Source organism: Corvus cornix, chromosome 2 (assembly GCF_000738735.6).
Source record: "Corvus cornix cornix isolate S_Up_H32 chromosome 2, ASM73873v5, whole genome shotgun sequence".
Classification (NCBI taxonomy): Eukaryota; Metazoa; Chordata; class Aves; order Passeriformes; family Corvidae; genus Corvus; species Corvus cornix.
The window spans coordinates 143,173,293-143,199,695 of NC_046333.1; the positions used below are offsets into that span (position 1 = coordinate 143,173,293).

The window sequence follows — 26,403 nt, forward strand, 5'->3', positions numbered from 1 at the left end:
ACAAAATCCTTTAGTCTGAGGTGTTTGTGTCAGGAGTGCAAGCTGGCTTGCTCCCTCCTCCTCTTCCTTTCACAAACGGTGCTGCCAGCACAGACAGAATTTTGCTTCTGGTGATTTCCTGCAAGAATTAATATCCATCTCTCCTCACAGGTGCCTGTTGTTCATTTTTATGAACCTAGAATTCTGCATCAAGTTTTTAATGCCACAAAACCAAAGCATGATTAGAAACAGATTTGTTGAAAAGAGCAAATGCCACAATAGCGTTTTCCATTATTTATGTTTTATTCTATAGAATACAAAAAGTTTCAGTACTGAAAACACACAGGGTCTGCTAAATATCTGTACTCACAGTCAAGCTGTCCACTAACATTGCCCATACCTTCTCCCCATTTCTTTTCAGATTTATAGCAAAATATAGTTCCAGAAACAGTCTGTGCATAGCTCAGTAAACCTAACAGTCTTAAGCTGAGCAGATCCAACTGCTTTGCTCCAACTGCTACACCCATCAATGGCTCAAGGAAAGCAGGTGACAAGAGTCACCAAGCTCATGCTCTCAGTAAAAGTTGGAACATGCTAATAAAATGAACGCTGTAAGGAAAACAGAATTCCTGAAGCTGAAGAACGCCAGGCCAAGCCTGTGTGCTAATCTGGAGTAACCACTCACCTGTGCAGAATCCCAGAGCCAAGCTGCCAGCCAACACATATGTAAAGGCCAGCTCCACCAGCCAGGGACAGTTGCTGCACTGAGGACCACACTCCATTGCATGCTCCAGAGGGTGGAAAGATGGAGATCTGGTTCAGGCCTATTTAGATAGCCAGACTCATTGATCTCCATATCTCCATGAATCTGGCTCTAAATGAACACTTAACGTCAGCCCGATGTGTGAAGAGGCAGTAACTCAAGATACTTATGTTCTTCTGAAGTACCGCTCTTTATTTTGCCTGGGCCCAGCAATGAACTGCAATGTAATCTGATTAGATTACAGCAATATTCAATGAGGAGAAGGGATAATACACTTACAGCAAATGGCTTGGAACACCAACTGCAATTCCACTGCACGCTTGGCAAAACATACTTATTTTGAATTGACAACTTCCACAGAGGCTCTAAAAAGCCTACAAGGTCTTTCTCCTCTTTATGTTTAGATACTGGCCTTATGAACACCTCTGGCCCGAAAAGTCAAAAGCCCCTCAACTCAGGTCTCCCAATCACCTCGGCTGCTGATCCCAATCCAGCAAGGATTTCAGCTACTACTAAACGGCTGCTGCCTCCGAAGCACAAAATCAAGCACCGCCAGGACAAGCAGGTGCAAAAATCAGAAGAAAAGTTTATTTTTAAATCCAAGTCAGCAGATCTAACTGAAACCTCACAGCAAGCAGATCTGCAAAATAAGGCAGTGCTATTTTTACAGGCTGTCACTTCTTCCAGCAGAGCACACTTCCTCAGTGAACCAAGGCAAAGATCATGAAGGGACAAAGGGAAGTAAAATCATTCAAACCACCTTAAGAAATTACCAGTTCAAGAAATTTTGGATAATGTCTGTTATTTTTCAGTTAGTTATACAGAGATACATCATCATCAACCCACCAAAAAGGCTCCATGCACACCTAAACATTGAATGCAACATCTCAGGCCCTGGGCGCAAGGGAAAGCTCTGTCCCCGCCCCGGGGATTCAGGGACATGGTTTCTTCTCCTGGGGCAATCTCATGCCTTTGCTCAGGGTTAACAATCTCTAACTGCAACTCATCCATATGGGGGGATGCTGGTGGTGCTTCAAAAGGCAGTACATCCTCTTTTTGGTACTTTCTCAAGGCAGCTGCTCTGTGTGCTCCAAATGCCACTTAAAAATTGTCTCAAGTATGTATTGAAATACCCATTACTCAACTGCATCCCCACTGATTTATTTACTCTGACTCCAGACTCATTTCAACATGGCTTGGTAGAAGAGATTAGAAACACACTGACTATGCAGACTTCTCCTCTAAACCCCTAGAGAGTCTCTAGAGAGGAGACTCTGTGGCAGCCACATGGAGAACCTGTACACCTCTTTAACAAAGCAGCAGATAGCAAAAGTGTAGCAGGAATCCAGGCCAGTAGTATTTAGTTATCCAGATTGCCTCAAAGCTCATATTACCTGGTATGAAGACAGTTGCGCTGTTTATCAGGTCAGCTCTCAAACAGTTAACCAGTTTTGTCCTCACTGATAGGCTGCCTTTTTTTTTTTAAATTTGGCTGCATCCCACTCATTTTCAACTTCAGCTTCCTCAGCCTTACTAAAATATAATGAATTTTCAGAAAGGCAAATGAGAATGTGACTGCATAGGTTTGACACCAGCTGGCTGTTTGCGCCTGCATGTACAAAGGAATTTGATACACAACAGTGAACCCTGCTTAAAAAAAAGATACACTCCACCTGTTACAGAAAGTGAAATGAGGACAGCCATCTCCAAGCAGAGGAACTGGAGGTCTTTGTGCTTTTGGCCTGAAACTCAATAAACACACGCTCTTAAAAACACAGCAAACTCTGAACTTTTGAATTTAGAAAAGGTACAGACGCTTTCTCCTTGTAAGCAGCAAGTGAAGTTCATAGAAGGCTGCATGCAGATCAGGTGAGACATCTTACAAGCACAGGGCTGGGCTCACTAGATCTTTGGCTGCTTTGAATGCACAGATTCACATGCTCTGCAGGCAAACTCCTGTTTATCCCATGAACCCTTCCAAACAATCCACACTATCAGGCTGCATTTAAAGTGTGCCTGCTTAAACCATGAAGAGTGCAGCAGGAGAAAAGCTTCAATTCTCTGAGTCACAGAAAGAAAAAGGCACATCTTGCAGAAAAGATCAAATGAAGCTGTCTTGGTGTACGGCATTACAAGCACAGCGTACAGCATGACACTCAGCAACGCTGACTGGAATTCAAACACCAAGGATGTGCTTATCTCTTTCTGTGAGGACAGAATAACTGCATTTCTTCTTGCAAACAAGCTCTGTTGAACTGTATGCATCTAATCTGGCTGGACTTGCCTGCTGTGACCCACACACACGCAGTTCACACCAGGTTTGTAAGACCTGGACAGGAAGGCCAAGCTTTGAAGTATCACTCCACCACCCTGAGTAGTGAGAACAACTGCAAGAAGCCAGGATTTGAATCAAGGAGAAAGACTAGAAATCAAAAGGCAGAAAGAAAGCAATGATTAATTAAGAACAGGGCTTTGCAAATCCTGAAATTTAAACCTTGAAAGAGGAGCAGAAGCTATCCCTCTCCATCGCTTTATCCATTCTCTCACTGCAGTACAGAACACCTTTAGAACCTCCTCTCACTGACCAGCCCTCGGGTAGAGGAGCAGCACACCTTACACTCCACACAGGACAAATCTTCAGAGCACTGTTACTATTCTAGCCAAGTGCTGCTCATTTTATAATCCTTGATCAGCAAACCAGCTGGGGCTGGGCAGCTTTAAACAAGGCTACAATCCATATACAGAGTGCTGCTAAGGCTTTTGTAGCACTAACATGCAAAACTATGTTAATACCCTTCCTAGGGGATGCCTCTCTCTCCACAGGAGGGAAGTCTCTGCTCCCCTCCAAACACTGATGTAACACATTTGGTTATTAGTCCTTCCTTTCAGTATCTTACTCAGCAAAAACCAGAAAGACAAGACTGGAAGTGACCACAGGAGGCTGTTTGGTCTGCTCACTGCCCACTAAGGCAGGGCCAACTTTCATGAGGGTCCTGGGGGTCTGTCCAGTCCAGCTTTGAGTGTCTCTGGGGGTGGAGATTCCTTGGCTTCTCTTCCAGTTGCTGATTAGTGCCACTGTGAAAATTGTTTTCCTTACCTAAAATCCAGAGTCCACTGTCCCAGCAGTGCAAACATACAGTTTTCCAAGCACCGCTGGCACTGCTTTGTCAACATAACACAGCAAATACATGTGGAAAGTGTTTGTTTTATGCAAGTAAAAGCTTTGATATCAAAGGAATTTGAACATGCACCATATGTACAAAAACCAGCATTCTCCCAACCCAATCTATGAAAAAAGAAGTCTGTGGCATTTTGAAAATTACACAAAACCAATTACAGTTTACCTACATAAAGCAGCCAGACCAATTGCTAACTTGTTTCATTTCTTCAGGTTTCTCAAAGAAATAATGAACAGTGCTTTACAATTAAGTTGGTTTTAGCAAAGAAACATTCATCTGGTCATTTGACATCTCTGGTATTGCAGGAAATCCATCTAAACCTCACAGCTCCTCACATGCTCTGATGCTCCCTTGTTCTTCTAACAGACCTCATCAACCTGCACCTACAGAACAGCTGGCTGTGACCTACTGCTATTAATTTGGCCATTAAAGACAAGAGTAGGTGCCAAATTAGAATGGAGGACTTCTGACCTAGGCTTTAGGCATTGTAATACACAGGACTAGCATATAAATTACAAGTTTAGAGAAAGTGCTCAGAAAAGGTCACCTCCTATTTAGAATTTATTAACTATGTTAGCCCAGAGACTACCTTGATTTAGCACCATGTAACCAACATTCCAATATTTCACAGTGATATTGTTACATGAAAGGTTTCCCCTTCCTTGCATGCTGCTCAGCCATGTGAAGCAGGATCAATTCAACCAGCTATTCCCCCAAAGACAGTCAGCCTGAGGACAGGTCACTCAGAAATTACACACACAAACGTGCACATAGTCACACAGAGTCTGAGGAAACCCACATTTATATTACTGTGCTGGACATGCTGCGAAAAGTCTTGGATCACACAACTCTTGCCATGTGGTCTCAAATGCAGTTTGTAACACAGAGAGCCAACAGAGATGACGACATTTTATTTTGCTAACTGAAGTGAGAACTCCCAGGTTTTGAAAGCTTTAAGTCTTGGGCTCTAGTCCCAAATTACCAAGTGTAAGCTTGACTCAAATCCACCTGCTGCTTGCCAGTTCTGTCCTAAACTGAAAGGCTGAAATCTTGCAAGACAATGAAAAATACAGGCTGCAGAATAAGGATGCAGCTACTCTGAAAAGGTGTGCAGGAAAGAGGGAGTTACTGAATTGCCCACCCTCCCCTCATGGGCAGCAATGCCTTAAGGCACTGATTCATGAGCAGTGTTTTTCAAGACAATGGTGTGCACCCTACCACAAGTCCACAGGCCATGCAAAGCCCAGGCTGCAACACAACTGTGTCGAAATCATTGCAACCAAATGCTGTAGAGAGTAAAGCAATTTCGTGTGCCCAGCAACCTCCATGTGAGCTGCTCAACAACACTCCTGTGCCTGTATTCAGCATCTGCATTGAGAAGTAATTTATGGTTTTAGTTAAGGAGAGCTTCTCAAACAGGGCAAAGGTGCCTCAAATTGTTTTCCCCAGAGCGAAGTGCATTAGCAGACAGTTCTTGAGGAGCAGCTAACACCCGGGTGTCTAATAACACAATGCTGTTCTGGTTTCTCAACAGTCTTCTGGGCATTGCAGGGTCAACACAGGCCAAAACTTTTGCAGATTTAAAATTGCAGTTAAAAAGAAAAGCACACACACTTTTCACATCATTTATAGACTAGACACAACTTGTTCCAGAAAGAATCAGTCTGTTTCTCCTGCTTGTACAAATACTCACCAGCTTAACCATGCTGGACAGCCAAACACTTGTACTAGTAACTAGTTTTGTTACCACAACATGCCAAAGTGAAAAGAAACCTTAATAATGTGACAGAAGCAAGATTTAAAATATATATATATTTAATGTGCTTGTTTTTCATGTGGTCAACTTCTGCAGTTATGCTCTGGTAAGCATGTCGTATCATCAGTCTTAACAGACTTCCAATGCAACAGCAGTTTCTGATTTATTCGTCTCCATCCCACATCCTCTTCAGAGTCCATTTCTATTTCAAGCATCAGTACCCAATGCCTGCAACATCTGCAGGTTGCCAAGCCAGTTTAGCTATGGAAAAATGGTTACAAACTACTTGCCAACAGAAGAAAATACACTCTGCATGGCAAACTGGCTAGCTTGGGCTTTTTCCATCTATCTATAAATAGGGCAATGCCAACTGCTAATTAAAACAGGTTCAAATGGTGCAATGCTGTAATCACAGTATGACATGTGTAAGACTCTAAATATATATTAAAAAATGAGGCTAAAAAGCCCTCCAACCCAAATGCTGTAAATGGTAAGCACTCACAGCTTTTTACACTGCATTAAGGAGAAAAGCGAGCTGCTGATAGAGGCTTCCCTGCACAGAAGACACAAGATACGCACCAAGAAGCACAGAAAACACAGACCATGAGATCTGTTGTTACATGGTACTAAAGCCACGCTCTCCTCAGTCTCCCGACGAGCCCTTGGGCTGCCTGAGTATTACTCGTGACGTAAGCTGACAGCAACTGCAATGCAGCACTCACACGGGCCACGAGCATCTCTGAATTCCTCTTCTGCAGCAGCAGCACTGCCACTCATCCTGAGTGAACTCAAGGGCATGCCTTCCACAGAAGTAACTGCCACAGTTAATCTGTCCAGCTGCAATTCATTTCAGATACAACCACTTGCAATAGGCATTAGCCTAGATTTTTTGAACAGTTTGTTTAAAGTAGGTAAAATAAATGATTCAATTAAAAAGACAGACCCCAAAGAACTGGTTTTTGAAACTGGAATAAGGACAGTGTAACTGGGTCTTGATGGAAGGAGTGTTTCTCTACTTAAGAAAAAATTCTGTCCAAAGAAAGTAGTTAATCTCATTAATCTGCCATTCCCAACAGGATCAAAGGCCATGAAAGGCATCACTTGCAGGTCAGATAATAATAAAACAAGAAAAAGGTACCTCAGTTGTCAACCCAAGATAAACCACCAATACTCACAGGGCATGCAGTATTTTCCTCTATGGAAGATATGGCAAAACCCTACAGCAGCAGAGGTGGGAAGCACTAAAAAATTCTCTGGCAGACTCCTGAACCATAAACATTAGTAAGAACAGAATCACACTGAAGGAGGTCTGGTTTATCTATTAACAAAGCTTTATACCAGGTCTGCTAAAATGCAGGTGAGCTAAGGGCAGATCTAGGCATGAAGCAATTAAAATACGTATTGAGTTCCAAAGAGAGACATGGCCAGTTATCTATGAAAACAAAAGCAAACCTAATAACTATTTTTAAAGCACTTAAGAATGTGACTTAAGAGAAAACAGGTATAAATCAGCATCAGCAATTACCCATCCAATGACTGCCCGTTACTACAGGCAGCACTTGCAAGTCAAATCAGCAGTCACAATGGGCAGGAAGAGGGAGAGGATACCCATGGACACTTTTTTCTAGCTGTAACCAAATGTGTGAAGACTCCATTTTAAACCTAAAGTGCATGCAGAACATGGTATGATATGGTTTCCTTTGAAGTTTGACTGCCTTTTACAAAAGGAAAAAAAAAAACAACATCAAAAGAAATCAGTTTGCAAAAAAAGGGTGAAGAAACTTTTCAGCAGAAGCTATTTTCCAAGAAGGCACCACCTTCCTTCAGCATGATCCATGTCTGGAGTCACCTCCACAGAGTAATATGGACAGGTGCCCCTCAGCCAAATGTAGCTGTTGACTATTAAAAATGCATCTTTCCTTCAAGGTGCTGTTACCAGAGTTGCACTGGACACATTTCAAACAACTTTAATGCTCCCAGGCTTTGTCAGTGTGAAACACTGACCTATTTCTGAATTGGGGGTACCTTAAATGCTTGAGGCAGAGGTAAGCACCTACCTCAGTCATCTCTCTGCCAAGGCACACCTCAAGAAAAAATATCCTGACAAGCAGGCAAAGACCGAAAGTACAATCTGCTTATTTAAAAATACATCCACCATCAATTTATTCTGCCATCTGTTAGTGAGGTCAAAGGTCAACCCAAAATCTGCACAAGCCAGCAGCCCTCAAAAGTGAGGGGGCCTTTTCCCTGCAGCCAGCAGCACACATATTTCATGGGCTCGGGACCTCAGACAGCTCTTTGGCTAAAGTGACATGGTACATTTCAAGCAAGGCTGGCCAGGGACAGCCTCAGGCACAAATGAGGATCTCTGGATGTACAGCAGCATGCTGTTATCCACCCTATTCCTTTGGAAGTTTTGGGCCCTTCCGTCTCTTCGTTACTTGCATCAATGTCTCCCAACAGCAGTTCTGCAACCCTGGAAAAGGCCACTAGGGCATCCAAGGATCCCTCCTAAAAATAAGAACCACTATAGATGTGGACATGCACTAGAAAGATGGGCATAAAGACAGAAATCAACACAGAGTATCTCCCAACACCTCACCAGATGTCAGACCAAGGTCCATCTTCCCTCAGTTCACAAGACTGCTTCATATTGTTGTTGGCCACCAAGGCACCACAGAATCTTAGGTTGGAGAAGACCTCCAAGATCAAGTCCACCCTTAGACAAAACACCAAATTGGCAACAAAACCATAGCACTAAGTGCCATGTGCAGTTGTTTCTTGAACATTTCCAGGGATGGTAACTCCACTGGGCAGCCTGTATCAATGTTTAACCATCCTGATTCTTCCTGATGTCCAACCTGAACCTCCCCTGGCACAATCTGAGGTCATTTCCTCTTGTCCTTTCACTTGTTTGCTGGGAGAAGAAACCAGGAAGAAACCAAACCCCCACCTGGTTACAGCCACCTTTCAGTGAGCTCTCCTTTTAGAGAGCTATAAAGTCCCCCCAAGCCTCCTTTTCTCCAGGCTAAACACCACCTGCTCCCTCAGCCGCTCCTCTTAGGACTTGTGCTCCAGTCCCTTCCCCAGCTCCACTACCCTTCTCTGGACATGTTCCAGCACCTCAGTGTCTTTCTTGTAGTGAGGAGCCCAAAACTGGATACAGAACTCCAGGTGGGGCCTCACCAGTGCTAAGTACAAGGGGATGATCACTGCCCTGGTCCATAATCCCTAGGTCCATTTCTGCTGGGCAGCTTTCCAGCCACTCTTTTTCAAGCCTGTAGTGTTGCAAGGGGTTGTTGTGACCAAAACACAGGACCCAGCACTTCACCTTGTTGAACCTCATACCACTGGCATTGGCCCATTGATTCAGCTTGTCCAGATCATTCTACAAGAACAAAAACTTGGCAGCTGATAGGAAACATGTTTTTCTGACACCATGCTCTCCAGCCCAGTCCAAAAGTAAGGCAACGGTCAAGCTTAAAACATGCCAGTGGTCTATCAATTTAGTACAGCCAACAGTTCTGAAAGGAAAAACTTCCAGGCTTAAGTCACACACAATCTTTAATGCAGCCTCTCAAACAGAGTAATTTACAGCAGGATACGCTTCCTGCCATAAAACATCCATATGCAGAAAATATTACAAACTTCCTTCAAAATCTGTATTTAAATTGGAGTGCTAATATCGCTGGTGATAAAATAGCTGATATCGCTGGTGATATCCACTGCACTCACTGACTTTTGAAGTGACCTAGAGGTTTAGATTCTTCAGCATGGTTTGCTGTTATTTTATCTGCAAGATTTCCTCTACCACCATCTCAATGCTTCTCCAGGAGAGCCACCAAGGCAGACACCACCTGTCCTGGTGATTCATAGCAGTGAACTGGAAGCGATCTAAGGAGCATGAATCACTTAGAAGAGCTAGACCAGCATTTTGATAGAAAAGTGTACCACCTTCATCAACCTGAAAGGCTCTTTTACAGCAGAGAGTATTGGAAGATTCACTAGGCAAAGAGCCAAGTCCTCTCTCTACAGAACCTTCCTGACAATTGCTTCAATGACTGCTGCAACTGGGGACAACTGCAGGGAGAGTAATGACAGTTCTGTCCAAGAGACACAGTTCCTCTGCTCACCCACACAGACAAGTTAATGCCAGAAATAAACAGTCTGTTCTTTTCTCAGCCGACTAGAGAGGTCTACAGCCTCTTTAGGGAGAACCAAGAAAACTGTCTCCTTTAAGATGCTCTTGGTCCAATGAACAATAAAGCACTATTAATTTGAAAACACTGAACTTGCCTGGCTGTGGGAATAGAGACCTGAGCTCCAGTTTCACTCCTGGAATTCCCCATGATGAAGAAGAATGAACCCCATAATATCTATGATTTAAAATTTAGGGTAATTTCATTCTCCACAGAGCACCAATGCCATACTGGTGATGCTTTGGGAAATTTGTGGAGAGAAAATGTAATGTGTTCCAGCATGGCCTCTCTCATAAATGAATGCATAGAGGTTGTCAGCATGAGCCTGAAAGATAAGAATGCCAAGTCTCATCTTCAGAACACACATCTCCAGAGTATCTGCTTGATTTCCCGTAGTAAATCCAGGCATTACGGGGTTGGGGGAGCAAAGAGGGAAAGCAACACTAATACAGCTTCTAAGGCTATGACCTTTAAATGTTTAACTAGCAATCTATTCTTTGCAGTCAAGACAAAGCAGCAGGTGATTAGCTTCACTATGAGTCACTATGCTCCTGTAGCACCATAATTCAATGAGACTTTAACAGCCTTGAATTTTGTTTGGGATCTGCTTATTAGAGCTGTAGTCCCCTAGCTACAATTTTGTTTTGTCTCACAAGCTAAACAGGGTCAGTCCAGCTCAGTGCTGGATTGAAGAAGATGTCTTGTAGAAAATCCCAGATGCTCCAAGAAATGGGCCTGTTTCCGGAGGAGGCACTGTGAATCTGGGAGAAGGTCTTGAGCTTGTGCCTGGATACAAGCTGCAAACTTTCAGCAAGCAACAACTAAGAGCCTGACCTCTCTTCTTCACTGATCTCAGGATGCACCGTACTTCACTTGCTCAGGCTATCCAATATCCTCCAGATACATCGGACACACCATTCTTCCTTTTCTACTGTAGCTGCTGCAAGCAAATATACTCCTAAGGAGCTCTCTCACGTCTCCAGAAATGACTTCAGTGTGGCTGTGTAGGAACACCTACCCACCCTCACCTTCTGCCTGATCCTTTCCTCAGCTGCTGTTATGGTATCAGGAAATTGCTGGAGAAGCTGAATGAAAGTTTCCCATAGAATATGTAACACAGAACTTCACTGTCTTTCAATCACACCTGGATTTTAGAAATTAAACAGGAAAGGATCTGCAAGCTCAAACTGCCTTCTTGACAGACAAAGCTTTTTCCACTTCTCCAGAGTAGTTTCTTTTTCCCCACCAGCTTGATAAGCAATTCTGAAAACAAAAAACATACATCCCTCCTCCCCACAGCTGAGTCAGCAATGGCAACAGCAAACTCCCAAAGCATGCATGTACCCTGCTGGCCTCTGGGCCCTAGAATTGTTTCACTTTCCCTCAGCACCTGAGTTCACCACGCCCAAGCACAGCAGAGTGTGCTCGAGTTGCACTCATGCTTGCAGCCCCTATTTCTGCTCATAGTCCAGAGGGTTACCAAAACACAAATATAAATTAATGGGAAGGGTAAATGTTTCTTTCATCAACCTATGGTCGAACATGATTACCAAGAATTGAACTACACACAGTAGCTCCTGTTCCAAGCCTGTGCCACTGGGCACACAGGTTAAGCTTTTACTTAAAAACTACCTTTGGTCACCTGTTACTGAGCATAAGGCTTAAGAATCTCTTCTGGCTACAAACTAATACTAAGTGCTTAACCTTACAAAACATCTGCTCATGGGTCTTGATCCAGAAATCCTGGGTTCAAACCTCACTGCTGTGGTCTGTTCATTTGGGTTGTACAGTTGTAACAATTAAAAAAAAAACAAATTACAAGCTTTCACAGAGATCAATGAAATATTTTTGTTCCACAGCACATAGTTCAATCAAAGCCTGTTACTAAATATTCCTCCATTTCTTAAACCAAGTGTTCTGCATTATGGAAAGGTTTATTTTTACCTCATACCTACCCTGGTTGTATTTCTAAGGCCATACTGAATACGGTATGTTTTTTAAATCCAGGATTAGACTCACCAAGACTCTTACCAGCATATCACTCAGGGGTTTTGCACGGAAAATATCTGTACCATAAGCTCCAGCACGTATGAACATAGCTTCATTAACATAAACATTTTCATCCCAGGAAAACTGCATTTTCATCAGGCATTGCACTGCTATTCACAGAGGTGTCAAAGCAGGGTTACTGCTTAAAGGGCATAATATTACTGTGACACAGGGAAGCCCTAATGAGACTTTTGCAACACACTATTGCAAAAGAGCTCCAGAACCAGTTACAGCAGGAAGATTTATGTCTAAGACATCTATACCTACAGGAATGGGAGATGTTTAATTTTACAGGGGTAAAAAACTAACACTATGTCCCTCTAACAGAAAGTGAATCAAGAGAAAAGAAATTCATCTTACATAGCAAGAAAATAAGCTGGCAAAAAAAAAAAGCAGGTGAAGAGTGAAGTCATGTATCAACCTCATGACTAGAAAGCAAGAAAGATGCAATCTGTTTGGCTTATACTTAAATCCAAAATCTCGTATTTCTTTCTAAGAAGGCCTTGAACCGTGTCTCTGATGTGCCCTTATAATCTTGTACTTTGGTTCACACAGTAACTGTAAAGGTGCAGTATGTAGGCACCACGATCTTTGCTTTCAACTATTCTAAGATCACTTTCAGTGCTTCAACCCCTCAGCACTCCTCCAAGAAAAATCTTATGAGTCACCACAAGGAACCAAAATGCCCAAATACCTGCAACCTGTACAGAGCTGTGAAGCTCTTGTACCTATGAGATTTCATCTCCCCAACAGACCCTGGCCAATTCTGAGATGGTATAAATGCCTTCAAAACTTGAACTGGTGACTTAGAGAGCTTTCTGCTGAAACAAGGCATGCCATAAGCATCACAAGTGGAGGTTTAAGGGGGAAAATGCCTGGATAAAGCATATGCTTGGCAGCTAGGCTATGGAGGCCCTAAACCTTTCCATTTTAAAAGCAGTGCAATCTCTACACCACATCCCATGTCCCAGGAGCATGGGAGCAGATATATCCCTGGCCTGGCAGTCTGGGCTCTGCACACTATAACTTGAGCAGCTCCTGTCGCTTGTGGGTAAAACATAAAAAACACCATCAGCCTGAGAACAGGCATGGGTTGTGCTCATGTATGCCCAGCACAGGGAAGATGGTCCTTCCCTTCAAGGAGCACAAGTGACTGACATTTGGTCAATTAGTTCTCTATGAACATGCAGCCAGGGACCTGGTAACAAAAACATTATTTTTTTTCTTCTTGATTTGGTAGAAAAGACATTGAAACGTTTTAATCTGCAACACAGACTGATAAAACCAGCTGCCCAACAGACAGGCTTTATTCTCCTTGGAGGGCTTGAGAGCAACTTTACTGCCTGCCGGGTAAGTCATGTTTACAGCAGATCTTCTGAGCTGCTCAGCCTTCTGGATGAATTTAAAAATCAGACCAGAGGGTAGATTTGCAGAGCAGTAATTAGCACAGGAGATGGTGGAGAAGCGATTGAGAAGAATAATTTAGTCTGTGTCAACATGGAGGGCTTGTCCAAACTTCTGGGTTGCTCATGGAAGAAAGGCAGAGAAGGGGGATCTGCACTCCACAACTGCTTCCCACAGATCACCTTGAGAAGCCTTAATCAGCCTTGCAACATTTCCTCCTTCCCATTTCAGGGCTTTTAATTTTTTTTTTTAATATTAAAAAAAAAAAAAAAAAAAAAAAAAAAAAAAAAAAAAAAAAAAAGGCAGGCCATGGGTATCCCTGACAGACAGCACCACCATGTTGCCACAGTGACTGTAACAGTACACGGTCAGTTGGCAGGCAGAGGATTTCCTCACCACTGTACTTCTGCTAATGAGTCAGCAAGTGCCTTAACGTAAACACGCCACCAGCTTGACCAGGCTTGTTACTGTGCAACTGCACCCCAGAGCAGAGCAGATGGAAGAGCTCCTGCTGTACCAGCTGGATTTAACCCCACTACCCTCTAAACCACTTCCACAAAAAGCCAGCTTAATAGGGAACTTCAGCCACCATTTTCACAGAACTCAGCATCACTGTTTCCATCTCAGATGCACTGCATCAGCATCAAAACAAAACAGTCATCAGAAGTTAAAAAGACAATTATGAGCTCAAAACCAAAACTCAGGTCAGAGGAGGACCAGGAATCACCAGGCAGTGCACCTCCTTCTGGGTTCTCCTGATACAAAACTGAGCCATGGCAGCAAAACTCATACATTGCCTCTCATGCACAAAGAGAGCAGAGAACACATCAAACAAGCTTCTAAAGGAAGGGTTGGTTTATTTGTGCCTCTCTCCATTCTCAGGAACTACCAACCTTTTTTTCAAGCCAGTAAGAACCTGTCACTGACATTTCAGCAACAGCCAAAAGCAGTACCAGTAGTGTCAATCCCAACACATACTCCTCCAGTTACTCCTAATATGTTCGTTCTCCTGGAATTAAATTTGTGAACATGGGTCCCAGAGTACACACAATCACTGCAAACTCAAAAGCACAGAAACTAACAAAAACATTAATTTACCTTATGTAAATGGTTTAAGTACTCATATCCCTTAGACTTCAATATGTAAAACACCACAAGCAGATTCATACAAGAGTTAAATATGGAGTCATGGACAGATCAAGTAGGAGGTGGACAGGTCTTCTTGCCAAGGGGTATTTATTGACTTTCTTAAAATGGCAAATGGGCATTACCTCGGGAAGTAAAAAAGTGCTTCAAGAAGAGAAATAACACCACAAGTAAAATGAGATCAAATCCAGCCCTTTCCAACTTTCAACCCGACTCTGCCCTCTCTCTCATTTTCCAAGGCATTTCCCATCTCTATCTGTGCCTGGTCGAGAGAAACAAGTCTGACACAGCAGACAGTCTGCTCCTGTTTCATAAAGGAACAGCAATTCCTGAAAAAAAAAGCAGGGCTAAGAATAAATCCCAGTGGTCAGAATAAGTACATGAACTAAGTACAAGGCACTCATAAGAAGATTTATTAGGTCTCACGCTGTAACAGCACTATGAATCTTAGTGGTGCCCTATTTGCTATCCGTGTATGCCTTTAAATCAATGATAGAAGTTCACTTGGCACAGAACACATATCGTGAAGAGTTTCACCTGCAATGGTTTACTTCTAGCCCTTCCCAATTCATTTGTGTTAAGCCAAAAACTGGTGGCAAAAGATGGAGAAGTCCCACAGTGTCTACAAGCTGGTGAGCACATAGGGTTGCCAAGCAATTTGGCAGGATGGGACTGCTGCACTACAACCAGTAAGCTCAGAATGCACATTAGACATGTGAGTCAGTCAGTGATCATGGAACACTAACAGCAGGTAATTTTACCTCCAAGGACGGACTCCTTTTTATCTGGAACCTGTGATCTGAACCCTGAAAAATCAAGGTATTATGGAAATGGATGCTGGTGTTGCTGTTAGAGCCAGCCTGCAAATGTGGCTGGACAAGGTGCCTTGGAGGGAAACATGGGCTGTTCCAGGCGGTCCTGTTTGCAGGTGGGCCAAAAGGGCCATCAAAGAAGCCCACAGAGATGATGCCATGAAGGGCAGGACTGTTACCACTGATGGTTACTGACCAACAGAAACAACATGGAGCAAAAGGGGCAGTGAAAGAGGGGAAGGAAGAGCCTCCAGAGTACAAAGCCACCAATGGCAGGTCTCTTTTTCCTCCTGTTCTCCACATGAAATCACTACACATCTGCCATCACAACCAGACTCCTCTACATGGCAGGATCACCACCTCTTCTCTTGCGACTACGGAAGATTTTCGCATCTTACATCACAAAGCACATACGAGCCCTCTGGTGCTCAGTACATTCAGCACAGGGGACAGTGACCTTCTATGGAGGTCCCATAACCACTGCCCCACATCCTTTTGTACAACCTGGTTTTCAAGACTAAATCCAGGCAGTAGCACAAGCTTGTTTGCTGTGGTCCACAAACCTCTGTATTGCTCATTTGAACCAACACCACCAGATCATTTGACCTAAAATGATATCAACACCTTCAGTTCACAAGCAGACACTTCCATCTAACACTAACTTTGGTGGTGGCTTCTCTCCTGGGAGCATGTTTCCAGTGCAAAAAGCATAGTAAACAAATTTATTTGCAAAAGCCTTTGGAGAGCTTTGAAGGTAAAGAAATATTCAGTCACAACCAGCGTGCTCCCAGTTAAAGCACAGCTAAATGGCCCTGCAGCCACACATCATCTCTTAAATCACTAATTTCCTGATACATCGTTAATGTGAATACAACAAAAGAGAAGACATGAAGTCATAAAAATCCTGCCCTTTTAAACACACCCAGTATTTGCTGGTCCTGCATCCCAACTGCAGAAACTTGCCTGGGATTACTGGGGAAACAAATGGATGGAAATGTTAGTTCCAAGGTCTACGTATTTTTTCCAGGATGAAAAGGGTCCCTCCAGGGCTGGTTCAGACACAAACTACAGGAGATGAGGAACGTCCTGGCTAATGCCCAGGGGTCTGTTCACATTCACTGCATGCTCCTTAGTACGTTTGCCTACAGTATCTCTTATTTCACAATAGGTTATTCTATTTGTACAAACCTCACTCAACCTTCGTTTGCTAAGGACAAACAAAACTTAAAGGAACCCCTCAGTGTTCCCAACAAGCTACAGCACAGCTCTTCCTTTATTTCTCTTGTTGTACAAGAGACTTAAGGTGACCAGCTCACATGAGCTGTCTGGGAAAACAGTGATCTGCTCTGGCATGCAGTGCAGGCTGCAGGTCTTGGAGGGACCATTTCTGCCAGAAATCTCACAATCAACAGCGAGAGGCCTCATGGTGAGAGGCTGGAAGGTGGCAATGGGATTTTGCAGCAGCTCTGAGCCCTCACCACCAACAGTGGCTCTGCTGTGCATTGAGGATTATTGATTATCCTCTCCTAATCCCATGCTTGAATGCTCAGGGCAAAAGAAAAAAAAAAAATTGTATTATATATAGATAGATAGCTATTTAAAATCATTAACAGAGATTTATATCTCTGAGCTAGTCTTCTGTTCTCTGGGGAAACCAGACAGCTGCATAGTAAGAGACTGAATGTTACAATAAAATGAAAAAATGGGCTTCAGTAAATCATTAGGCTAAAGCTTATAATATTTATCTGTAATGTCACGTCCTCACAATCTACAAAAGCAAATGCATAACTTTTTGTTTTTCTTTTATCAACTGTTAAACTTTCATGTTACTACAGAAGATTGAAGCTTTTTTTTTTTAAAGCCCTGAACATCAGGGACTGCAGTTTCTTGTCATGGAAGTGATGGATACTTGAATGCCAATACATATTTTGCAAAAGGAACTGGAGATAAAATATATGCAAATAAAGTTTTGAGGGTGAGGCTGTTCACCTTTTGCTGATGATCCGGCAGCCAGATGTGCCCAAAACTTCATTAACAAGGCAGTTTTATGAGATTATTTTTACCAATTCTGCTCCATCTTCCCTCATCTAGTCTTCTACTGGTACACTCCATCCCTACATTTCCAAGTATATGATATATACAACAAGGTTAAGGCAGCAGCAGAGCCAGTTTGAGGCTCCTCCTGTGAGCTGTGGCACTCCTGCAATGGGAGGGGAGGACAGGCAGAAAGCCTGGAAGAAGGCAGACTCATTTCAAGAGCAGAAGGAGCTTTTTGGGGTCAGCAGTCGCTCTCCTACCCTCTCCCTTGTACGGTGCACTGCTCCTCCCCCAGCCAGCCTTGCTCTACCTCCCCAGCCCCAGAATGGGGAGATGGGAAGCCCAGGGCTGGGCACTGCTATGCAGGCACAACGGGTGGAGGAGGAAAAGGATGGCCCTGTAGACATCCCTCTGGGACACCAGCTGATGGCAGATACAGACAGCTGTGTCCCAATGTCCTCCCCAACAGGCTGGGGCAGGTGCACAGAGAGGGGCAGCTGCAGCCCAAGGGGACGTGTGGCCATGTCCCCAAGACTCAGTAGTGACCAAGACAAGGGGCAGCCAGTGTTGCATCAAGAGCAATGTGTCTGCATGATCTCTCTGTTAAAAGCTCAGCTCTTCCCGCTGTGGGTACAGCTGTCATTTTCCAGCCTTGCACTCTCACAATCTACAGGCACAGACACTTCACCTCTCCCTCTACGGCCTTCACCTCCCCTACTACGGCCACCAGCACAGGAAGGACTGTTGGGGAAGTGGGACGAATCAGTCTCAGGCATTTTAGGGATCCAAGTAATTACATGAAATCTTGTTTCCATTTTTTAGAAGAAGAATAGAGCAGTAAAGCTCTCTGCTCCCTCAGGCTTGACATTCAAAAATTAGCATTTGTTTGTTTTACAGAACAGAACTTGCTTTATCCAATTTAGACCCAATCCGTTAATCTAGAAACAAAAGCAAAAAAATAGTGAAATTACTACTAAGGGGGATTTCAAGAAGTCTACACTTTGCTGTGTTTTTCTGAGATATTAAGAATAGGGTCTTACATTTATTCTACTGTATTTCCTGCTGGCACAAATGCAAAATTCAAAGCTGCTGTGCTGCTTTTGTCTGCTGCTGCTGATGTACAGTGTAACTATGTGTTCAATCCAGCCTGGGAGGGCTGCTCTTTAAACTCTAATTTGAAGCATGATTTCCAAAATCTTGATCATACGAATCCATGAACAGATCTCTCAACTGCTCTATGCAAACCCTCAAATTACTGCTATGCTCAAGTCCTTGAAGTCCACCAAATTAGCAAGCTCTAGCCCACAGGACTAAGGTTCACAGAAGTTCAGCCCCAGCTTATATAAGGGACAGAATTGGTGTGTTTGCCTTTAAAAAAATTCACTAAGATAAATACTAAGGTCGGCAAACACGCTGTGCAATATTTAACAAGAAAAAGCTGTGACCTTAACAGGATTTGCAGCCTAAAACTGTTCCTGAAGGCAACAAACATGACATGATCATTCTGACAGCTGTGACAAATTAGGTTTCATTTGCCTGAGAGCCAGCCATGTTCATTTAACTGCAATTACGGGCACATCATGATCCCCATGCTGGGGAAATGCACCCAGCCATCCAGTCAGACAGCGGAACAAAGCATCTTCTACAGATCAACCTCTTCAAATGCTTCTTCTGTAACAACACCAAGTCTTCAAAAACAACCACTTGTTAACATGCACCAGTAGCTTCCCCAGGTGTTTATCATAGTCCCTCAGCTCTTTTTCAACTGGTGGAACAACAAAATCTGCTTCAGATGCATTAAATTCTGCATCCCTTCCCTGTATGCCTGGTTGTCAAATGCAGTGCTTGCAGGAGAACATGCTATTTATAGCTTTTTACTGTCTGGTCCAATCCAGGAGATTTGAAAATTGTCTCATCCAGCCTGAAATGCTATTTTGAAAGACTAAAAATATAAATTACTTCATTTTTAGTTTTGGTAACTTGCCTTTATGCCTGAGAACATATCTGGACCTTGTGATCTTAAGAGCAAAATTCTCCATACTTATCTATAATTTCATAAAAACCCTTTCCTTATCTGCTTATACTTCAGCCCCACCAAAGAAGAAAGCTTCAATCTATTATAGATTTTACCATATTTAGTTGGTAAGTTAATTTAAACGAAGAAAAAAAACCACCTCTGGGATGTGTCCATCAGCTTCCTTGAGAATTCCTAGATAAGACATCCACAGTGAGTCTAATCCATTTAGACTCAGAAAACATCATTAATTTTTTCTGTAAGACAACATTTCTTTATTCCCAAGCAGGACTTTACAAGCCTATGCATTCGGTAGGCAGGAATGCAGGAGCCCTGGTCTGTCTATCTGTTCGCTGTTAAGCACCAGCTGCCAACAGTAACAGGTGTTTTCTGGTTTTCTTCTCAAGAGAAAGTCCTAGGCGCTATCTCCAGTGGAATGCAAAACACCAGCGTGGCACGTAGGGCCCGGCACGGAGCCGCATTCCTCTCGGAACATGCAGGCAACACAACCTCCACTGCAGCACCACTATCTCAGATGCTTTCCTGGGGAGTGAGCCGAGTTTGGGTATATGCACTCAAAACATTCAGCCAAATCATCACCTCAAGACCACTTTTTTTTGCAAGGAAAAGCTTACTTATCAACAGCTGTGGAGCTGTACATTTGCACAGTACAACATTAATTAACAGGACACAGTCGGCTGTTAGTTCTCCGAGGCTGAAGGCTCTGTCCTGGCAGTACCTAGCTTCTATTCAATGTTTCTGTGCAGGGAAAATCTTCAGAATTTATTTTCAGTAGCAATTTGTTTCCCTTTCAAAGTCTTCAGTGAGGCAACTGAGCGAAAATTTCTGTAAATAAGATACGCAGGAGAAAAATGAAAACAGCAGAATTAAGAAAAACAAGTGGTAAAGATGAGGAAAAACGTGGAAATTGATTTGTGATAAAAAACTGCAAAATAACCCATGACCAAAACAAACAGCCATGCAACATGCCACCGGCATCTTCTGACAAATACTCAGCAGTGAGGCATCACACAATGTAACGCAAATTTCAAATTAAATCAAGTTTTCTTCTGGTCTTCAAAGTCTTGTAAATGCATTAACCTTTACTCACTCTGTGTAGTCCTACATATCTACAGCGAATTAAGCTAAATGTGGGCTTAAATAACTGTAAGATTCCATCTTAGACTGCATGTAGGAGTGATTTTTCTCATCCTGTTGTACACTGCGCATTTTTAGACAGCAGTTTTCTCATGGTAGAGACAGATGACAGCACCTAACATACTCCAAATGAGAATGTGAAACAAGCAATAAAGCAGCCACCCAAAATCTAGTCATGCTGCTCATGTTTACGATGTACAAAGTTATGTTTATACTGATAAACACAGCTTTTGAAAAGGTTATTTCCCTCCTCCTCTGCAAACAGAAAAGGTTAACTTCATCATCTGCTACACACACGTCAAACTATCATGCAAAGGAAGGAGCTGCATAGCAGAGCTTCACGTTCCTCTGCACCAAAACACCTCTCAGACGACCCCAGAAAAACACCCAGAAAACTATCCTAGTGTTGTACTAACCTGCCTCAAACTCCTCTGCCACAGACTGCTTCTTCAGTAGACTCAACTTTAACATCAAGCCTCCAAGTTACATTTTATGGACAACTCCTCAGACCAGTAAATTCAGAGGTAAAACCCAGCTTACCTTTTTGCTTAGTGGAGTCATTAAAAGTGAAATGAAAGGAGAGTTCCTTCCTCTGCCTGCTTTCAGATTAACCCCACTGACACAGTAAATCACAAAAATGTAGTTATTCAGTCATAAATGAGTGCTATACTGTTGAGAGCTGAGTCCAGCTCGGCTTTACCCCAATTCCTTGAATAACTTTTATATCTTTTTTAAAAATTATTATTATTTTTATTGATAACACAGGGACATCAGCACTGTAACAGTAAATACAGCAGCACTCACAAGCTCAACTGCTGCCTGTGAGGTGTATCAGCAAAGTTCAGAACAACCATTTCATCCAAGGGCAGGCAAGATGCTCAAAATGTAAGAGGTCATTTCAGCAAAGTCCAGAGATGCAGCAGCCACAGCTCCTTTGACAGTTGCCTGGGAACACTCTGTTATCTTTTATTAATTTATATTATTTTTAATACTTACCCCCAGGTCTCACCAAGGATTCACTCCAAAGTGAGTTCAGCATTTTCAGTCATTGGGGGCATCTGTTTGTTTACTACAGATTTTCTGGAAACAACTGAGTTCTGCCGAAAAGAGCACAGAATACGAGGGCTTTCCAAGGACAGATTCTGGAAAGGGCTGTTTGCTCCTTCCGGCCTCAGTTTTGCATCACATCATGCACTTTGTCAGGATGTTTCTCAACAAGTACCTCTTAGTACTGCTACCATTTGTCAGCATCCAGCCAGCCATTCAGTGCATGTCATGAAGACATGAGCTGCACAGATTCTGTGAGCTAAAAATACCAGTTAATGGGAAGCTACTGCAACATTAAAAGCATTTTTATTCTTAAAAAAATTCAAGTTTATTCCCTTGTCAATAAAAACAAGGCAAACATAGAATTCAAGAGGACCTTGATTTGCCACTAGGTTTTCCAAATGAAAGAAAAAAATAGTTCAATTATTTATTTCTGGAGAGAGAGATCTCCCCTTGTCCCACTTCCTCACTTAAAGAAAAAGAAAACATGACCAGTGTCCACACAGAAAACACCCTAAAGCCCTTTGGGCATGTTTTGAAGAAGCTATTTAGAGTAAGGAACATGGGCATTCTCTATCCTTCTATTAATAATGAAGCTCCACCATCCCCCAGGACCTAAAGCAGAATGAAAATGGGTCACATACCTAATTAGCACTACTGAAGCGTGATGCCTAAACATCCCTGAAATGTAATAGATTTCGGTTTTTTTAATAACTTCAGATTCATTAGAATATCCCACAGTAACCTATGTCAGAAGCCAAAAGCTTTAAGAAAGGGTACCATAAAGCAGGCACATACCGGGCATCATGCTGCTTTACTGCTGGGGGAGACACAGCTTTAGACAAAATCTAATCTGTTAACTAAAAAAATGAAGCAGTCAGTCAGTCTAGCACAGACTGTTCTTTAATCACTTTTTATTGTAAAAAAACCCCAAACAAAACAAACAAAATAACACAATCCTCTTGACTACAAAAACTATGCAGAACCACTAGCATGGATGTGGATGAAGCACATTCAAGGAGAGCAGCTTCTAAGGCAGCCAAATGGACAGAAACTGGTGGCTTCCAACTCTTTCTCCTACCAAAGATGCCATGCTGCCCCAAGCTTTGCCCCCTCCTGCATGTTTATGAGGAAGCCAGGGAGGGCTCCACAGCAAGTCCTCCCCAGCTCTGCTCTGGGCTCTGTTCCTCATCCACACCTCTCTGCCACATGGCACCGAGCGTCAGACAGCACCAGGCACATGGGGCTGTCACAGACAGCATGTTTGAAATACAGGTGTGTGCACTGGCAGAGAGCATTGGGGAGCTGCTCCTCCTGCTCGCCCAGAGCAGACACAGGGGATTGCATGGGTGGGTGGAGGGGAAGAGAAGCTAGCTGCAAACTTTTCCTCCATGTGTTCACAGCACATGCGGCTCAAACCGGCAACTGGGCTGTCATACTTTGCTTTCCCCTCTGCTTCCATATCCAGCTCCTTGGTTTCACCTCCCAGGGCTCACTTTAACTCCAGGCAGGCTCAGCTTCCTGCACTCAGCACCCAAAATTTCATTTGCTTTGGGCAAGACGGATGCCAGTGAAGCGGTGGGTACCCAGCAGCTCAGGCCATCCACCCGGAAAGACATCCAGTGAAGACTTTCACATGCAAACTCACTCTCATTGTGAACAGCACTCTGCACTTCAATCAAAGTCAACAAGCCATAAACACCACTCACCCGTGAGGGTTTGGAAGTCACTACAGCCTCCTGGGAAAAAAAAATACTATGAAAAAAAATCAGAGGGGTGAATTAATTGAGCCTGCAGCTGTCTGCTCTACATATCAGACGTCACAAAGTTCATGTTGCTGCACAGGAATTTCTTTTTTTTTTTTAAAGGGATGAGCAGGCGAGAGCAGTGCAAAAACCAGAACAAAGTGTATACTCTGCTCATCCATGACTATGCTTTCACCCCACAGGCAAGTATGTCTTTCACAGGACTTGGCACATGAACACTGTAATGCATCTTTTGCACCAATTCCGCAATTCTGTTCATTACAATAAAAAGTTTTTTCCTTTTATTCTTTTTGTTTAACTTCTTTTGTTGCAGTGGAGAACAAGGGACGCCACTGCATGGGATTGAAACACACAGTATATTATCTGGTTTTATCAAGTAACTTCTTGATCTACAAATGGAAACAAAATAGACTCAGATATAGAGACATATATACAAATGTGTATTTTTTTAATTGCGCGACATGTCATTCACAAACCACCAAGCTCTCCAAAAGTGCCCAGGTGCAACAGAAGTTATAGGTAAAGCGGAGCAAACAGTAATGGATGATCAGTATCAATGGTGGAGATCAGTAAAGGCTGGAGAACACGGGTCCAGTGTCTCCAGACCAGACCTTACATTATCACTTCTGGGGTAATAATCATCGTTTTTATCACTTGTTGTTGGTACAATTTCAATTACATTAGGAAAAATACAGCTTATACCAAAAGTTATTCTTCACAATTTCTTATAAAATGAGAACTTGCTCTGGCTGCAAGGAGACTCAGCCACTAGAAATCTCTAAGTGGTTCAAATTGCATAATGTTTGCTGTATCTTATTTTTTGCCCCAAAGTAAGTTGTCCAGCAATTTCCTCACATAGCTCCAGAAGTCCTGACACCGTTTTTTGTGAAGCTCAGCTTCCACCGAGGCTCTCCCTCAGCAGCCTCAGCAGCTCACTCCATACACAGTTCCCAAAATGTGGCCTTCTCCTTTAATAGCCAACTGGAAGACAACTGTGATGAGCTTCTCACTATGTTTGATACTGGGATCCCCAGGCTGTTACAAGTGCCTTTCAGGGGATCAAATCTATGCACCAAACCAGCCTCCCGCAGCCTGAATTGCACGTTTGAGGTTTCCCACACACGGCAATGGACACAGCCTGTGAGGAGCCAGGAACAGCATCCAGAGCCTCCACCACCAGAAAGCCCCATTTACTATGGAACTAGAAAGAGCAGAGAGGAGGCTTTCAGTGGAAAATGTGATGAGAATAGAAAGCAAGAGAGTAACAGCCCTGTCAGCACATTTCATAGACAGTCTTTTAAATGAGGAGATAAACAGATAAAGCTTTCAATCCATGTATGGAAGGGTTTTTTTTAATTTGAAAAGAAGCTAACCAAGCACACAGGATTCAATATAAAACAAAGGCAGAACAAAACATTTTTTCACAAGGCCTAAACAATATAAAAATTGTCAATTCTAGTGCCACAGAGGAACCAAAGGTCTCCTTCACTCCCTGCCCACTCTATTTATTTCCTTTAATTATCTTTTCCTTTCAGGTAGGTGACTGTGCAGTGAAGTTAACAAACACATTAAAAAAAAAATCTTCCAGTCCTGTGTGGGCCCCCCAGCTTTACTGCAGCAGCACTGGAAGTCAGGGCAAAGATTAGGAGGAAGCTAAGCTTCCCTGCTGGAGTCAGCTCCATACCACACAGTGTGGATCCAGACCTCCCCAGATGTCAGAGCTCCACCAGTGTGACAAAACTTTGTTCCTCTTACACAGTTCCCAACTACAGTATCTGCCACCCTCTACAAACATTTGATGTGCAAAGAAGCTGCCCTGTCAATAACATGCTAACTGTTCCTTAATCTGATGCAACACACTGAAATCTGGTGTGTAAGCAGAAAGTCAATGCTCAAAAACCAGCCTGAAGCTATTAAGAAACAAGAGAGATTTCTTCACATGAAGATGATTTTAAACACAGAATTTAAAAAACATGAGATGAGACCCAAAAAAGCAACTTTGCAAAGGAAAACCTTCTCTTTTCATGCCATGCAGCAAAAGCAGAATTCTCTCCCACCATGGTTTCTTCCATCATAACCTGGAATAGTAACCTCATACTGGAAAAGAGGGTCCGTGTGGCAGCTGCTCTCCAGTGGCCCCTTGAATGTCCCCTCCCCTTGCTGCTGACACTCATCCTTCAGGTGGAGTCTTCAAATGAGTTCTCTCCCATGCGCAGAGACATTGAAAGCCAGCAGCCTTCAGTGAAAGGCTTTATATCCTCTTTATATCTTCTATGCTGTTCTTTCCTGGGTAGCTTCCAATAACTTCACATTTCATACGTGGCATCTCCGAAGATAAATGATTAGAGGGGCTTTCTGCACAACCTGCAAGTATCACCACAGCTTTATCCCTGCCCTTCTAAGAAACTCCATGAAAACACATAGCTAAGGACTTTTCCCTAGACAGGTTATATATACCTACCCAAACCCCAAACTTAAAAACGGAAACAAACCAGTTTAATATACAAAATCCAACTGACAGTCATACTCAACAGAAGATAAATATTCTTTGGGGGGGTTATGTTTCAGAGACTGTATTTCAGGTTAGCAGAAGATGACTTCATCCTAAAGAATCAACCACAGAAACCCATTACAAACACATACACATTTAAATATGAGACTCTGCTCCCAGATAGTTTCAACAAACTGCAAATTTACTGCATATTCAGCCATCCTGAATAGTCCCTAGGGACCATTTTCTGTGTTAATATTCAGGATTTGGAAGCGTCAGCCTGTAGGAAGCAGCACAATCCTGTAACCTGTTACCCAGGTTGTACACAACATGCAATTTAAAGCATGTAGGTTTTTATTTTGAAGCAGTAAAGTAGGGCTAGAAACTGCGTCCTGCAGATAGCTATTAAAATAGAAAAGTAAAATTTAATCATTGACTACATTACAGATGAAATAAAGTCTAATGTGGTTTCTAATTTATAACAGCTGGGCCAAAATTATCTCCAGACATTAAGGGTCATGATCAGAGCAGTGACTACACCACTGCAGCCCTCCAGAGGGGTATTTCAGACTTCTGCACTGCAAGGCTGGTGGTCCCTGTCTC

The 26,403-nt window shown here is 43.0% G+C and overlaps 1 protein-coding gene across 21 annotated transcripts in view; it reads right to left on the reverse strand.

Moving 5' to 3' along the window:
• Positions 1-26,403, reverse strand: part of MTSS1 (MTSS I-BAR domain containing 1) — a 126,425-nt gene that overhangs the window by 40,536 nt on the left and 59,486 nt on the right. The window contains exon 1 of one of the 21 annotated variants that reach the window (XM_019289080.3): positions 6,853-6,874. The exons of the other annotated variants lie outside the window; for them this stretch is intronic. Within the exon in view, the coding sequence (XP_019144625.1) occupies positions 6,853-6,859 (7 nt within the window). The 5' untranslated portion in view covers positions 6,860-6,874. Of the gene's footprint in view, positions 1-6,852; positions 6,875-26,403 lie in introns of those variants that run through there. 21 annotated transcript variants of the gene reach the window in all.